This window comes from Cyrtonyx montezumae, unplaced genomic scaffold (genome assembly GCF_038088225.1).
Source record: "Cyrtonyx montezumae isolate F1298 unplaced genomic scaffold, pur_monq_1.0 scaffold_2, whole genome shotgun sequence".
Lineage (NCBI taxonomy): Eukaryota > Metazoa > Chordata > Aves > Galliformes > Odontophoridae > Cyrtonyx > Cyrtonyx montezumae.
The window spans coordinates 60025979-60043395 of record NW_027071936.1 but is presented as its reverse complement, the minus strand read 5'-3'; the positions used below and the strand labels follow the sequence as shown (position 1 = coordinate 60043395).

At 37.9% G+C, this 17417-nt stretch overlaps 2 protein-coding genes across 4 annotated transcripts in view; both read left to right on the top strand.

Annotated features, from left to right (window-relative positions):
* Positions 1-1527, top strand: part of GRK4 (G protein-coupled receptor kinase 4) — a 109304-nt gene extending 107777 nt beyond the window's left edge. For both annotated transcript variants that reach the window (XM_065735871.1, XM_065735869.1), the window contains one exon: positions 656-1527. In XM_065735871.1, coding sequence (XP_065591943.1) covers positions 656-709 — 54 coding nt within the window. In that variant the 3' untranslated portion in view covers positions 710-1527. The remainder of the gene's footprint in view (positions 1-655) is intronic.
* Positions 1528-7737: 6210 nt separating this feature from the next.
* The window catches only part of HTT (huntingtin), a 68127-nt gene continuing 58447 nt past the window's right edge, over positions 7738-17417 (top strand). For both annotated transcript variants that reach the window (XM_065735852.1, XM_065735851.1), the window contains exons 1-4: positions 7738-8039; positions 13358-13441; positions 13919-14039; positions 16261-16320. In XM_065735852.1, the coding sequence (XP_065591924.1) occupies positions 7939-8039; positions 13358-13441; positions 13919-14039; positions 16261-16320 (366 nt within the window). In that variant the 5' untranslated portion in view covers positions 7738-7938. The remainder of the gene's footprint in view (positions 8040-13357; positions 13442-13918; positions 14040-16260; positions 16321-17417) is intronic.

Below are 17417 nucleotides of genomic sequence, written 5' to 3'. Positions count from 1 at the left end.
TGCTTTGGCTTTCAAGCAGAAATAGAATTTTAAATTTGCTAAGTAGACACACCAGAGCCACATTAAAATTGCATGGTGATGATTTTTGTCATCAGCTGATAATTCGCCTCTGTAAAATGGTACAGTGCTAATGGAATGCATAAGTGTACTGCTATTTTTAGTTCACCTTTTTGAATTCACTTTTTCCACGTTTATGTTGAAGGAATAGAAGGAATGGTTAAGTACAGTAATAATCTCAGATAGCTAAACTTAAAGCTTTTGTTGTCTCAGCATAGTTTTACCAAGCTGAATCAGTTTGTACTGTCCTAAGATACAGTTCTTCCTGCTGAGAAGGTTCTTAAAATACTGTTGTGGGTTACAAGCCTTCAGCTGGTTTTAGAATTTAAAAAAAAGAAAAACAATACAGAACCCTACAGTTATTTCTCCTGTGAACTTAATCTTAGGTTCTTCACTTCTCTAAAAAGAAACCTTAAAGACTTGAGCTTTGGGGTTGGACTTCAGTTTCCTTTGATGCTCCCAAAGTATTAGTATGGAGTAAAATGTTCTGGAAGAAGATCCAACCCCCTCCCCTCTCTGTTACCTATGTGTCCCCAGAATATCCAAAACAATAAGTGTTATCTTTGCAGCTAAGTTATGTTTTTGTTTCCTCTCGCAGGTCTGCTTTAAATCTGATTGCAGTGATGAGGAGCAGGAGTCCTCTAGACTTTAAATCACTTTACTGTCATCAGAAAGGATAAGCAAACTTTAAATGTTTTATATCTCTGTAGCAAAGTGTATTATATATATTTTTTATGAGTTCAAGAATTTTTGTACATTTGTACTTCATTTGTTTTAAGATGTATATTTTTCACTAAAGCTTAATTGTACAAAAAACGAGTGCCATTTGAGTGAGTGTGTTTCTGTATGTATTTGATTTATCTTCTTCCCCCCACCCCTGCAATGGAATGGATCTAGAAATATTAATAGGATTTTAAAGCAGAGAAATGATATCTATGGCATAAATTTAATTTGACTTTTTCTGCTCCTGGTAAAAATCTTGTTAATTAGACCTTTATTAGCTGTTTTCTTAAGAGTAAAATTGCTGTACTGTTCAAAATTCTAGTATTATTTGGCTGCACAGCAGTGCTATCATCTATTGCATCTCAAGAAAACTGCTAAGGAAATAAAGGAATTCAGTGCACTGTGGCTAGCTATTAAGAAATGCTGTTTGCTATATAGATCTGAAAATAGTCTTTGTTTTTACTTGTTTTTGTCTAGAATTCTGGACATTTAGCTTGAACTTGTGACCAATTGTACTACCCCCCCCCCCTTCTCATTTCTTACACATCCTCTCCATACAGTTCCTCTGCATGGACTGTGCAAGTACATCTATGCCCAAATTTTATGACAATATTTTGTGTACTTTGTTGCCCTTACCTAAAAGGACTTCTTTTTACCTGTGGGAACTCTTTTTTTTTTTTCTCTCTAGTTTAAATTGTTTACAACTCCGTATAGGATGTTAGGGTTTTATAATTGGTAAAAAACAAACAAACAAAAAACAAACCATAGGCTCTTAATACTTCTCTGCTTTTCATGTTGTTATATGCAGTACTGTAGGCTTGACAGTGATCACTGCCACAGAGGGAAGGTTAAAGTATTAAATATAATTCTGTAAATAATCTTTCCTTATAACCTTCGAAAGCATAAAGATTAAAACCTACTTTTATGATTCCTTAATGCCACTGTGGAGCTGCTGGTGAAGTTTAGTTATGATTACCTTATGTTCATGAGCAGAACTGTTTCCAGTTTGATGGAAGCTTGTAAAATGCCCCTTCTGTGCTCAGTGTATGCCAGGCTTTATTTTGTAAAGCTCTGTGTAAAACAGTTTATCTGTGTGAGAATAAATTTAGGGAACACATTTCATGAGAGCCTTTTCTGTTTTCAAAGTTTAAATTAGCCTTGAATATAATATTCTTGAAGTTGATATGACTTTTGTTACACATTATGTTTTGTATTCTGAAGATTGTCTCTACAGAGCATGCGTTATTTTTTCAGTTTCAAATCTGTAGGAAGCAAGCAGACTGTATGTGTTCTATCTACCTCAATAGGTTTCTGCTTATGATTCACAGACCCCCTTGGGAGAAAGCGAGCGTGCCTCAGAGCTGCATTTGGTAGTCAAGCCTACTGCAGGTGTAAATTCACAATATTTTGTTTCTGCTGAGAAACGTTTTAATGGATTAAAATTTGAAATAAGTTGGAAAACTAACATTTTACCAAGTCTGCTGGGATGCCTATTTGAAATTGTTCCTCTTTAATACTGTGCCACAGAAATGAAGAATTCGAGTCCTTTTCTGTGTTTTCAGTGTGTGTTTCCTTACATCTAAAATGACACAGAGGACAGCAAAATGACTACCATGGAAGAGAGGAATTGGCAGTGGGAGAGAGAAATTCCTGCATGACAGTTTGATGCAATAGTGAGGGAATGGGAGACTTGACAGAAAGAGAAACAGCTGAAGTAAGGGTGTTGGCTAGAACCATTATGTGTGAGACAATGAGCTGGCACAGTCTGACCTGATCCTCTCTATTATGTACAACAATAAGAGAAATCTATTTCTCCATCCCTACCTTTTTAGAGAGGTAACAAAAGTGTTTTAGAAATACCAACTCGATCATGTTTCTCTTATTAAGGGCTTAATTTTTTAAGATCTTCAGTTTACCATTCTGAGGCAAACAAAGGTGACTGTATTAACATTAGATGCATGGAGCGACATTCTGGATTTAATATCTGCTTAGAGGAACTTGAGATGTGGGCAAGAATACCATGGACACAAGCTGGGTAACGTTTATGAAGAAAATACAGGAATCAACTTAAACAAATAAAGAAAACATGAAAGTATATCCATAATGTATTTCAAATTTCTTGTCCATTTTAGAGATAGAGAAGTATTTTAACATAAAATAACTAAATGCTTTAGCTCCCACTTTGGAGTGTAGAGATTTGACACTTTTTCTCCAGGGTTCTCCCAAGAAAAGAAACTAGATGAACAGAAAAGCAAGCTGTTCCTAATAATCAGTTCTTTCAATTATTTATGCTTATGCTCATCTGGACAATGAACTTTTGACCACATGTGGCTTCTTTGCATGTTTTTCTGAAGCTTTCATTTCACAAGTTTTTCCTCAAGTTATGAATGCCTCTGATTTATTTTTATTTTTTTAAGGGTAACTACATGTAAGCAGTGTTAAGACCTAAATTCTTTTTTTTGCTACTAAGGTCATGACAGAATTTTTCAACTAAAAATGTGTTCTTTTTATCCTCATTCAATGAGTATAACCTTACTCTTTGCACAGTTTTACTAACTTCATTATTTATATGAAAAATAGATACATTAAAGCTGTTGAAATCTGAAGAAGTATCAAATTATAAAATGTAAGCAATTAGAAATATAAGTGCATAATGGTTAGATATTATTTAATGTAATTGATAAAATTAGGACAAGAAACTGCAGGGATCAATGTCATTCTCTTTATGCGGTACATGGAGATTAAGAAGTTACGCTATGTGATCTACAGTGACTAACATTTCTAGCTTGGAGATTCACTTTAAAAGTGTGAAAAGGGTAAGGAAATGAAAGTGAAATACTGTGGTATAAATGCAATACAAATGTTGTTATTGATTTTTGTAGGATGCAGATGAGAGAAGACTGCAGGTTTTATTTACTGATGATGTAGACCTTCTTATTTCCATGAAACTATAATTACCAGAAGAAAAAATAAATTTGATGTTATTCAGGATGCCTTCATTACACCTCCATGAATTCTGATTCTAGATCTGTGTTACAAGATTTTAATAGCAATGAGACAATCTAGCAGCCTAAGTGCTTTGTTCTGTTGGTGTGAGATAATGGAAAGATCTACGAATTCTGTGGAGTTATTTGCATGAGATCGATCCTTTTCTGTGTCTTTGTTTCCAAACATTTGTTTATGCAAGTCTTACTGTCTGCTTGTGCATACCTCGTGGAATCTACACATGGAGTTCAAGATTCAGACTGTGAAACTGTGTACCAGTATTACTGGTTTACTTAATACTTTTGATTATTGTGATGAACAGAATCTTCACGCCTCAGGGTTGATTTCTTTCTTTAAAAGAATTGTCTGCTTTTTTTCCTTAAGAGTTTAATGATCATAATGAAGATGTTATAATCTAGAAACAATACCAACAAGACAGTCTCAGTTGGGGGAAAAAAAAGTCTCAGAATAAAATTGCTTAATTAGAGAAATCTGTGATAGAAGCTATTAAAAACAACCAAAGAACACACAGCAATTTTTAGAAGGCACTTCAATTATTTTTCCAAGAATATAGATGTAAGAAATTTCTCATTGCCAAAAGTGAATAATATTTGTTCAGTTGCAAAAGTCTACTTTATGTGCTGGCTCTGCTATATTTTGAAGAAGGCAGAAAAGATCTGTCACAGTGCTCAAGCAAAATCTGATACAGATCATATTTGGTAGTCATGATAAGCAAAAAAGATCTTGATTCACATAAATATCAGTATGTTCGATTGAAACTAGTTACTAGTTACTAAAGTACTGTAACAGAAATATTAACATTTTCTCATGGTTTACCTGGTATATTAGTTTAGCATTGGAGATACTGTCTTCATTTTTGAAGATTTTTCAGTAGGGAACTTCTCTTTAAGACATACTGAAAAAAGGATTTTTATTTTTTTTTTTAAGTAAAGATAAGCTGAATTTATGTTTAATTTGAATTTCCTGCCTGGCTTCTTTTTGTAGTAATGATGTCTCTACTGCTGAATGTACAGTCCTTTTATTTCAGAGTTGTCCATACGTTTTACCGTTAGTTATGCGTATGGCAGAGATAGGTAACCTTTCTCTCATGTTCCACGTATGCCCAAACCACCAGAATTCCTTTCAGATATAGCAGTGTTGACTGTTAAATGTGATGTGTTAGTTCTAGAATTTCCATACCACTCAAGTAATTGTTGTATGAGCTGTTTTCCTGGATATTCTAGCATTGTTATTCGTGAAATAAAAGCAAAACAGTGCCACGTCTTTCAACAACATATATTATTGTCTTACGTGATTTATTTACCATGTCTTTCACAATAGCTGGGATAGGTAAAGTTGTAATAAATATATATATATATCACAATTTGTTGAAATAGAAAATGTTTAGCATGCTGTAAGATGGCTATTAATATGAGACTGATGAATCCAGGAAAATCACCCTAGCATTTGCTCAGGTGCCACCTTATTTCTCAATCTGATGTTCAGATTCTGTGTGAATTTCCTACAGGTTTATAGGGATGTGCTACTTTTCTCTAACACATTTACTGTGATAACACTATGAATGTAAATGCAAGATTGGTCAGTAGTTGCTTAGCGTGTCATCAGCCCTATTATCCACACTGAATTTTCCACTAATGCAAAATAAAAATAAAAAAGTGTATGCGGTGTTCACTTTCCTTGAAAAAAATCATACCTTGAAAGTAGGTGGATTTGTGTGTTGTTTTTTTTTTTGTATCAAACATTTTTCAATGGTACGCTGCTTGTATTTTCGAAGTGTGGCCTTACTTTTGAAAAAGGCTTTCATTGTAATTTTATGACATGAGTTGGAGGGCTAAGAGTTTGGTATCTAGAACTGCTTCCATCTAAGGGTCTGTAACAACAATATAACTGTTATTGGCATGTTGTAGACTGTGCGCATATGTTGTATTATGTGGGTCAGTAAAGTCTGTTGGATTACTGTGTGAAATCAGGGACTTGATGAATTGTTTCTGGCAATGCTGGTTTAAGGAGAGAATATTTATCCTTGTCATGCTCATCTAACCTGTATTGAGATGTTAAATGGAGAATTAGCTCATTATGGTTAGAAAACATTCACATCATTCATGCCTTTCTTTCAAACCTGGTAAAATCATGCTTCTTTCTGCTTCTGGCAGTAGATGAATTCGCTGTCATCCACTGAATTATGTATAACTTAGTAGTGACTGTTACTCCACTGAGACTATGACCGCTTTATTCCTTTGTGTTAGTGTTAGCTTTACAGAAATTCCAGTTCTCCAACCTTTCCTGCTGCTGCTTGTCGTCTGCCCATTTGCCACATCATTTTTGTCGGTAGAGGTGTTTGTGGGGCTGCTCTTTGAGTAGGATCAGCGACACGATCTGTGTTTTTGCAAGCATCGATGACTTTAAATTGGGAGAGCCTCTTAATAAAGACTAAAGAAAGACCTCTAACCCAAGATACCCCGGACTTCTCTTCCACTTACCCCAGTGTATGGATAATGAGCAGAAGGGCAAACACTGCTAGCACAGTGGGAAGAGGAGGGCAAGGAGTGTGGGCATGCCTTACTTACATTTCTACGGGTGAGTCAGCAGCCCTTAGGGGAATGGTGTTAATTTTGATCTAAGGCTTCAAAACAGTTCTGCAAACACTGAGTTGGTTGGTGGCTTGTTTAATCTTTGATAAAGGCTGGTGCTCTCTTTAGTGTGCTTAATTTATTTTGAAGCATGGTGTGGCATGTGCAATTATCACATGGTGTGTGCAGCACTCTGGCTACGTGGTCATCATTTTCGTGTAGCATTTGCTAAATAAAAAATTCATGATAATCCCTAGGTTCTAGAGAAAGCTCTACAAGCTTTATTCTAAAATCAGGAAAAATGCCTCATTCTCTATACCTTAAAAGCTCGTATTTTATTACACATAATTAAATAGAGGCTTTTTATAGTTGAATTACTTTCAGTGCTGTAGTTAGCTTTTCTTTCAGATGTTTCCAGTGGTGCATTTTCTTTTGTTCACATGCTAATTGTTAATTGTCAGAGCAGTGTTTTAATGAGTATTGGCTGAGAAGTGATCGGTTTGGCTCCTGTGGTTTTCCAGCAATTATACTGATGGAGCTGGATTTATGTGGGGGATGTAGACGATGTGTGCAGAGGTTTCTCTGAAGGGCTGGCAGTCATTCTCCATTTCCAGCACGGGAACCAACTCCATGTTTCTGAGGTACAGCTCAATTACCAGGGCTGATGTTCAACAAACATTCCGATGTTGTAGTGAGGGGGGATGTGGTTCAGTGGGAAATATTGGTAGATGGTTGGACTGGATGATCTTAGGGGTGTTTTCCAACCTTGGTGATGCTGTGATTCTGATGTTTCAGCAACTATAGATACATTAAAATGGGGGATATATAACAGCATTCGTTAAAAGTCTGAATGCTTGAATTCCACCAGCCATGAGAGAAATAGTCTTTAAATGGCTATGTTTAGTATGTCCTTTAAGAGAACAAAAACCGCCCTGATCAAGCAGGTTCAGCATCACGAGGCTGATGCTGGGAGGCCAGCGGGGCCCCTGCCAAGCGCTAAGTGCCTGGTTCCTGTAAGTGTTTCCCCTTTTCGCTTGGCAAGCGTCTCAGCAGTGGGAGCGGCTGTGGGGGCGGATGGCTGAGGCGCTATTCGGGCCGCAGCGATCCCCGCTTCTTCCCGCCAGGGGCCGCCAGCCAGCGCTCTGTGACAGGCGGGAAGAGACGCAGCTCTCCTTGATTGGTCAGCGTGCATGTCGCTCTGCCTCCTGCCCCGCCCCCTCCCAGCCCGCGTGCCTGTGTGTACGGCCGTACCGGCGGGGAGGAGGGGGCGTTGCGCGCGTTGTGCTCTATCTTGCCCTGCGCTGGACGCTCGCTCTGGGGTGGGCGGGGCAAGCACGCAGGGGGTGGGGCCGTAGCGCGAGGGCTGCCGGGCCGACCCCAAGATGGCGGTGGGGCAGCGGGGCGGAGATCGCGGGTCCTTACGGCGGCTCCCCGGCTCGGCGCGGCTGTGAGGTGCGGAGCAGCCTCGGCGGGCGTGAGGGGCTGTGGGCGAGCCGGGCAGGGCGAGTAAGGACAAGCGGAGAGCCGGGCGCGTGAGGAAGGAGGCGGGCGCTCGCCTGCAAGAGGGCGGGCCGGAGCGGCGATGGCCACCATGGAGAAGCTGATGAAGGCCTTCGAGTCGCTGCGCTCCTTCCAGCAGCAGCAGGTGCCGGCCGCCATCCCCGAGGAGACGCTGCAGAGAACGTGAGTGAGCGGCACGAGGCCTGAGGGGGGGGGGGTCCTCATCGCCTCGGCGCTACCTTCCCCGGGGGTGCCCCGCGCGGGGTCCTGGCACTGGGCCTGGAGGAGCTGCCGTTCGCCGTGCAGTTGGGGTGGCAGCTAGTTTCTGGGTGAAGGTTTGCAGATGCAGCAGCCTAGGTAATGAGAGCGGGGTACAGGAACGCTGCATGGGTTTTACAGTGTGGTTTTGGTTTTGGATGGGTACGCTGCTGGGAAAAGGGTCAAGAAATCCGAAGTGTTTCTAACTTAAAGTCTAGGGCTCGTCTGTCTCTGAGGACTTGATGTGGATGACTGCTCACAGCAAACTTCGCATGCACTGTCACTTGTGTTGAGATCTAAGAGGAATTAACTCAAGTGCTTATGGTATCCCTTCTCATCCTTAAATATTAGGGATGGATGTACTGAAAAGACATTTGTTTCTATCAGTGCAATACTCTGGTTTTGAGTCAGAGAACCTGCAGCTTTGCTGGAGGCCAAGGAGCTGTTTGGTGCCCCAGTGCTGCCTTTTGGGTTTGCTTTCTCTAAAAATAACTATTACTGAGCAGGTGAAAAGGCACTAAGGATTTCACTGCATTTGGTAAGTGAGTCACAGTGTTGCTGTTTCTCCAGACTCCAGGGTGACAGGAGAAACAGGAGGTCTGAGGAGCAGGTAACTTTGAATTTGGCAGTTTCAGGTGCATTTGGCAGAGCTGCTGCACAGTGGAAGCTGGGCTCATGGCCACCTGCTCCCACAGTACAGTTTGAAATGGGTGCCAACTGAATTTACCGTGGTTCATACTGCTTGGAGACTCTCATCTGAAACAGTTTTGTTGTGCTGTTGACAGTCTGGGGACGCAACAGATGAAAAACAGATGAAAAATTTTTTTATAAGCTAATTGTTTTTAGACACCTCAGTGTTTTAAAAGATTAATTTCTGTTTTATGTTTTGTTTGTACTATTATTTTGCATGGCACAGAGAATAGGTGGTCATCTATTTCACTTATTTCCTATATATAGCGGAGAAAATCTAAGCAGATACTGCTGGGATAAACCATCTCATTTCAAAAGAAAGGCTTGAAAATAATTTGTAATGCTTGCTGAAGGGATGTTATGGCTGATTTGGGGGTTAGCATTATGGCATACCATATTCAAAGCACTAAGAAATCAAGCTTGTAATTGTCCTAGTTGACTTTGTTTTTTTCTGTTTAAAAATAGACTGCATGTTTTCAGAAAGCTGATAGTATTGCATGCCCCCAGGAGCTTTACCAATTCAGTATGGGCACTGAGCCTCATAAAAGCCTATGAAAGGATATTGTGCCAATCTTTGCTGAAGTGTCCAAAACTGTTAGTGAAATGCCAGGTGACATCTTGAGCTTAGCTCCTGCTATTGCTTGCATTTTCCATCCAATGGATTGGAAAAGAGAAATGCCTTTCTGTATTCTTTGCATGCAGGGACCAATATTTATCTTAATTGTGATCCTTCTGAAGTAACCCTTGAATATTTTGTAGTGCAGTATGGTAACTTCCTATCTTTGTATCTGTTCGCAGCTGTAAAAACAGCGGTGCTTTAGCTGTCAGTATTCAGAGAATAAAGAAATAGGTGAATTTCATAATGTAAATGCTGCTGGTTTCTTCTTTTGTTGTTTAATTAAATATGTTTGGCATTATCCGAAAAAATCTGATTGTTTTGTTGCTTAAATTAGATGAATGAGATGCTGTCATTTCTTCAGTTGGAGAGTAATCATGTTATTACGGGTGCTGATAGGCTTCTTTTCTATGGTTAGATGTTTTTCTGTAAAGCAAAAGTAAAATCCTTCTTGGCTTCTTATTCCTACTCTCTCTCTCTCTCTCTCTCTCTCTCTTTTTAAATAGACACCTTATATTGTCACAGTGTAACATTCAAAATTATTTCTATGTGATTTAAGAACAAAGCAATAAAAAAACCCATTTCTGTTGGGGTGCGTGACAACGACCATTGCATTTAAAAAAGCAATTAAAAGGCAACAGCAAAAAACTGTCTTATGAAATATTTTAAGGTCACAGAGGCTGGAGCGTGGAGATTGTAATAGCTTGCACAAACGTATTGAAGGTCTTTGTGACAATAACTTCTGAGATCTTGATGAAAATAACGTGGTTTTACTTTCATTAGTAAAATATTGAGTTTAAAAGTTTGCTGGCAACCCAAGAGCTTTTTTCTCTTTCTTTTTTTCTTTTTTTTTAAGGTTTTAATCAGCATTAATCATATATTATGCTTTTACTACATGTTACAGACAGATGTCAGGTTGTGGCCTCCTCTCTTATCTCCTCTTTTTTTTTTTTTTTTTTTATTCTTCTGTGTATACTTAGTTTGAGCTATCTGTCATCATATTGCTTCTAAAAGCTTCTGCTGAGGCACCTTTTTGTCTCCTGTATCTATTTTTAGCTTTTTCAGACTCTTAAATTTTGGCTGGAGTTGGCTTTGTTTTGTTTTGGATTGCAAAGCTCCCACAAACTTGAAAATGTGGTCAATATGATGTGAAAAAATGAGTTTATTCAGTGAAACTAAAGAGCAGGGGTCCCCCTGTCATACAGCATCCTGTGTTTTATTCATTTTTTCCTCTTGCCAAGGGGCTGACTACAGTGGTGTGCTGATCACACGTTTCTTCTGGAAAAGTATCTGGCCTTGATTTGTCTGTTCTAAAGATTGTCTTTTCATTGTCTTTTTTCCCACCTTTGGACTAGTAACCTTTTATCTTGTTGACTTGTTTTGATAGTTAATTATTGCAGTAGTTTTAAATTGTGACCTATTTATTCATTCGAGCTTTATTCATTCGTTTATAGTTACGTTTGGTTCTAACCCTTAATTTGGAGCCAAAGGTTCTTCTGGAAGAACCAAAGAACTTTCCAGTAACGGGCATTTTTCATTACTTTTTTTTTTCCTAGGTTTTTGTGTCAATGAATCCATGATTGTAGATAGGTTTTATCTGTGGTGCCTATAGCAATGTTACAAGTTCTCTGCTTAACTAACGCTGTAGGAGCTGCCTGGCTGATACCTGCTGACCTGCTTGTCAGTGGTAATTCAGGATGAGTTTTTGGAGTTACCATTTGTAGGGTGTGTACTTCTTTTCCAGTCCCTTGATCTATCCACTGCTGACTGTATTACCGTATTGTTCGAATCAGTCACTGTATTTCAGCTTTATTTGCTTTATTTTTTAACCCACTGATATTTCTGTTTGTTAATAGAGTCTTCTTTGAGTTTTCCCATTGCTTTTCTCGAGGTTAATGTCAGGCTGTTTGGCCTGACCTTTTAAATGCTGGTTCAGCTCTCATGCTTTAGCCTTTTTACACATCCTTAATTCCAAGGCTTAATAAAAGCAAGCTGGATCTTTCTGTAGCCAGCTCATCTAGGGCTTGGAGTGCAAAATTATCAGGACTTGCTTTTTTTTGTTGTTGTTTGTTAATCTTCTTGGCTTGAGGTTGTCTGTAAAAGCAAGCCGAAGATTAAACTCCAATGCCTGTGGGATGAGGCTTTCCTGTTGATACCTGCTGCTTCAGTATCTCCTGCCTTCTGCTCTTGAAACCTGAAGTGCTGTCTGACCGTACACTTGAGGCTTGCTGCCTCAGCTCTCTTCTAAGAAATGCATGATACTGTTGTGCCACTGGGTATGCTCATCAGTAGTTTACCTAAGGTCTTCTTGATACTTCTGAATAAACCTTTCCTTAAAAAATCCCTTGTGTTCTACCTCCAGAGACAAAAAATATCATTGTGTTATCTTTCTCCCTCTATATACACAGAAAATGTGCACACATGATATTCATTAAATGTTTTCTTTCTCTCCTTCAGAAGTTGTTTTTTAGGAAGGCAAATACCAAACGGCAAGTGAAGGATTCAGTGCAGCAAAGACAGCTTGATGCTTTTTCTTCTTTCCCTTTGGATAGTGACCATTTCTGTTCTTTTGATTTAAATGGAATGTTTGTAGTTCAGAAGTTACCATCTTTGTTTTCACTTCAAATTTTCTCTTTTCTTTGTTTTATTTTTATTTTTTTCAACTACCTATTTCAGAACTGGTAGATTCATGTTAGGGGAGCTCTCTGCTTACAGAAGTCTGTCAGATTTGGTGTTTGCTCATCTGTGCATTATTATCCCTGCTCCCTGCCTTGCCCAGGGCTATATTAGCCGATGAAGAGATCCTCTTTGAGGAATACCAAAGCTTACATTTGACAATATTTTGTTTAGATCTAATGGAAAAATAGCGTTGTTTTGTTTTCCTCATTAATATTCCTTATCATTTTGCAAGGGAAAAATAACTAGATCTTTGGGAGTGAAACTGAAATGTTGGAATGAAATAAACCTCCACTTCCAGTATGACAGAAAGAAGAATAGGGGTACTTATTTCAAAAAGTGTAGTAATGTTTGAGCTGAAGGTCTGACAGCTCAGTTCTCCAAAGTTTTTGTCTTAACAGTGTATTTTCAGTTACTGTTATGTGTTTCTTGGCTGATTACTGTTGTTCCTTAGAGCTGTGTTAACTATGTTAATGTAGTTCAAGGCTGCTCTGACCATTTTCCAACTTCAAATTTAGAAACACTTCTTTGCTCTTTGATGATTTTGCTGCTTTTTCTTAAGGCAGAGAAGTAAGTGTTAAAAATACAGATGACATATTTTCACTTGGAAAGCCAAAGTGAAGTCCAGCTCTGTGCATCTGGGCATTCACTCATCTGTGAGTGAATAAGCAGGTGCCTCTTTGCTAGTACACATGAGTGGTACCTTGGGGTATTGTTCTTCAGCTCCTGGGTTTCAACTAGTTAATTATTTATAAGTAATTTTCCTTCTCCCAGGGGTGGTTCTCTGTCAGTTAAGTTAAAGGTAGGAGACTGCATATAAGGAAATGAAATTTCAGAGTCATGGTTGTGAATCTGTCTCATTCTAGTGTTTTGTTTTTTGTTTTCCCAGCTCTTTCATTAAAAAGATTGAAGATGGAGCAGGGAAGAAGCTTCTGTTATTTATGAGCTTATAGTACATGAGAGTGAATGCTAAAGTTTTCTAAACGACTGACTTTACACGTTGGGCTTTGCATCTTTTGCAGAAATGCATTCTTTGATTCTGTGACTTCAGTTGTTTGTTCTGTGCTTGCTGCAGGTTAGATAAGTTGGGCCTAAGTGATACTATAAGGACATTATTCTTGACAGGTATAGACCATGCCTAGATTTTAGCTATTTGGACAATTTCAAATCCATCTGTGGGATTGCGATGTATGATAGGATTGTGCTTATATAGTTACTGCTCACTTTTAGTCTTAGATTTATTTTAATTGTTTCATTTTAGAAAGAAAGATCTTTCAGCTACCAAGAAAGAACGAGTGAATCATTGCCTGACAATATGTGAAAACATTGTTGCTCAGTCTTTAAGGTAAGACAGTGTCTGTCTTAAGCTTGTTGCATTAATTTAATTTGCTGCATTAATATGAATAGCTACTTCTGATGACTAGATACATGTAGGCTTCCTGGTAGTTGCTGATTCTAAGTGCTCAACTTTTTCTTAAACTGAAATGAAATGTTTGTTATTGCTTTTGTTGTTGGTTGTTGTTTTTTTAACTGAGACAAAAATGTGAGAAACGGTTTTCTTTAAGCATTGATAGAGTAGGTATTATCTTCCTACTTCAAACAGAAAAACCAAGGTGCAGAAGTCAAATGCCACATTATGTAGGGAAGAGAGCAGAGAAGTGATCTCCTAACTCCTGATGAAGCACTTGTCTGCTGGGATCATTTATCCTGTTGTAAAACTGTATAGTGTATACGCAGTAGAATTCTGGAAACCCGTTAGGAGTAGCATTGATGTTTGCTTTTTGCAGTGCACGTGGTAATTTTCTAATATTTGTTTATTTAGAAATTCTCCAGAATTTCAAAAACTGCTGGGGATTGCTATGGAAGTTTTTCTCCTCTGCAGTGAGGATGCAGAATCTGATGTCCGGATGGTTGCTGATGAATGCCTTAATAAAGTTATTAAAGTAAGAACTTCTAGGTATTGTGTTAACATATTAGACTACATCTTGACACAGTGTTATTTTTGAAACCACACATTCTTTTAATTACTTTATTCTTGATAGTCTCTTACAATGCAAGAGTAAGCTTTAGGAAATTCTGTATGTCTTCTAAGGAGAGATTTTTATGCATGGAGTTACATTTTATATCACATAAAGGTATTGTGAACTTGTCTGTGGTAATTCATTACTCTAATTTGTTATTTAGTGATTCAGTAACTCTGTTCTCTTTAAGTTAGTTAAATATCATTTTGGGATGGGAGGAATACTATTTTGTTTTGTCAGCATGAGGTTACATATTATGTAGGAAAGCTAAAAATATTATTGAAAAGCTGAGTGTAAGATGTTATGATTCGTTCCAGACTAATGGCATACTGTAATTCCAGTAGTCCTTTACTGAGACTTGGCAGAGGAGCTTTTAGGCATAATTAGGATAAAAGCAGTGTTCTGGGGTCTGTTTATTACCATACTACAATCCAGAAGCAAGGACTTAGTGGCAACAGCAGGTGGATATTGACAGAAGGTTGTTCAAGGTCAATGTATGGGTACAGCATACAAAATGAACCTTATATGTAGCTGATGTGAGCTGCTGCTTCCAGAACAGGTTTACCTTCACCTGTCCTTTTTGTTTGCTTTTTGCTTCTTATGTGATGTGCCTGCATAATTAATTTAGTTGATACAAAACTAAGTGCTGTATGAATTTGTAAGATTTTTTTCTTTTGCTTGAAGGGGGCATGTAGAAACTAGCAAACAAGAAATCTCTACTTCTATAGGGACTTCTCTGTATTCAGTTCTACTTGTTTGCTATCTATGTGAATTAGTAGTCTGGAAAAGTTTGCTGTTTATAAGGTATATCTCATGGCAATAGGGAATGAGGAAGTACAAATGTTTATTACTCTTCATTCTGTCCTGTAGTATTTTGCTCTCTTCATCTATTCATTGTAATGTAAATGTTTTTCTGTATCTGTGAGTTTAGTACTGCATAAAATGCATACTTCATTTACTTCATGAGAAGCTTTGAAACAGTGTTAAAGAATGCAAACTTCCTTCCTTCTTTCATGAAATTGTTCCTCTTAGGTTCACTGGTCTATTTCATGTTGTTGTTGACTGGATAGCTTTTAGGTAACTTGAAAAGCTTCATTTTCTTTGATTGTTTTATAGTAGCTTTTCTTCTAAAGATTAATGTAATTTTAAATGATGGAGTCTTCTATCAGTCATGAAGCTTGCAATTTGGTCACAGCTATGAAAGAGTAATAGTTGTGTGATATTCCAACCGTGTGAATCTATCGGTGTTGTCAAACCTAGACAAAGTATGTGGGGTTTTTTTTCCAGTGTTTATGATCTGTGGAAGCAGCTCAGACTTTAGGCAGACCTGTCTGGTAATCATATGTATCCAAGATATTCTGTAGGTAGTTGTTACGTGTAGTGGAACTGTTTTCATTTTTTCCCCTTTGCCATTTGAGGGTGTAGGAAGAATGATTTGGGTTGAGATGAACGGAAAATGAACGTTTCTCAGTGCTTACTTTCATTTCACATACTCTAATCCTTAATTGGTGTACAAGTTTAGAGCAAAATAGAACACATGCTCTCTCACAACACAATTGATCAGATCCTGGAACATGATACAGCTGATACACAGAATACTTCCTAGTAATAACTGGATGCAGAAAACAGGTTAATGCATAAAAGAAGGGGTTTTTGAGGGCTTTTAAAGGTTATGGTAAAAATGCAGCCTCAGTTTGGGTTATACCTGACAGTAGGCCGCTTGAAAGCGGGGGTGTATAGCAGGGAGTTACTCCCACTGCTTGTGAATACTATTCTTCTATTTTAACAGTCTGTTTTGGGAGTATCTATTACTGGCTGTTGCCAGAAGGCATAGCAAATTGGCTGAACCTGTGGTCAGATGCCATATGGCCTCTTTTGGGCAGATTGAGGTCAAGTAACTAATACCAACTAATTTACAAACCTGTATTAGAGTTTAATTTGTGGAATCATCTATGTTTCTGATTGTTCTTCGTGTGAAAGGTGAAAGAATGTCTCTTGCATAACTAGAATGTGTTAAATACAATATAACAGAGGGGGAGAGAGAGGCTGTCCTGTGTTCTTAAAGCTGTTTCATTGCCAGTGCATTGTTCCTTTAAAGTGCTTCCACTCTGATACAATATATTCATAATGTATTTTATTGCAGGCTTTGATGGATTTCAGTCTACCTAGGTTACAATTAGAGCTGTATAAAGAGATTAAAAAGGTGAGTTTGCCTTCTTTCATGTCCTTCTGCAGTATGCTATTTAGTGATTTAGAAAATGAGAGTGTTGCATTAGTGTAAATAGCATTTTTTTTTTTTAAGGTCAAGATCAAAGCCTCACTTTTGAAAGATCTCTGACTACTAAAAATTATTCTACTCAGTTTCTTGCTGTTGGCCCTATTTATTCAGATTTTTTCATCCTGAAAGCTTATCTGGCAGAAAATGTGTGAGCATTTGGTGTGAACAGCAGTCTGAGATAGCCTTAGTAACTCTACAGACAAATGAATAAGCATATTAATGATGTTTGCTGCACTGAGTGAGCTGGAATGCCTAAGTTCAAGTAAAAAGTTGAGGAAAAGTAGGTGGAGGTCAGTGAAGTTCTTAATTTGCCAAAGCTTCTTGCAGGAATTATTATCAGACCTGAAGTAGTCTGATACAAGTTTAATTAGATTCCTTTGTGCATGTGTGATATATACAAACAGCTTATGTAAGAAACGTAAGTAAAAGTGCTAAAGCATCACTGATTGCACAATGTAATGCCAATTTTTATGTCAGTTGAAGATTTTTTTATTTTATTAGTGTGTGAATATTAAATAACAAATGCTGTTTTCAGCGTAGTATCACTGAAAACCTTGTCTTGTATCTATAAACATATAGCAGCTGGTATGAAAGGAAAAATGTAGGTGGTATTTGTCGGACACTAATGATATTGTCTATTATTATACTTTTTAGGAGTGATAGAACTTTAGAAAAGAAAAAAGGGAAAAAAAACATGGATAGCTTTTCTGTAGATGTAGTTGTTTTTTTTTTATGGTGTTGCAGTGAAGCTTTGATGCAGTAGCCAAATAAAATAAGAAAAAACAATTTCTAAACATTTCAGTTTTCAGAAGAGCCTGATCTGAGAAGTATTTAGGTAATGGTAAATATAGCATGCAGTTTCTGTGTGTAGGGTGATTATGAACATGACACCTCTCAACTTCCATAGTTTTCCACATTGCCAGCAATATTAAGGAGCACCACTATATCCTCAGGCACAGAATCTAATCACGTTCTGGTGCAGGTCAACTGCTTTATTGAGAGTGATTACATAGATAAATAGA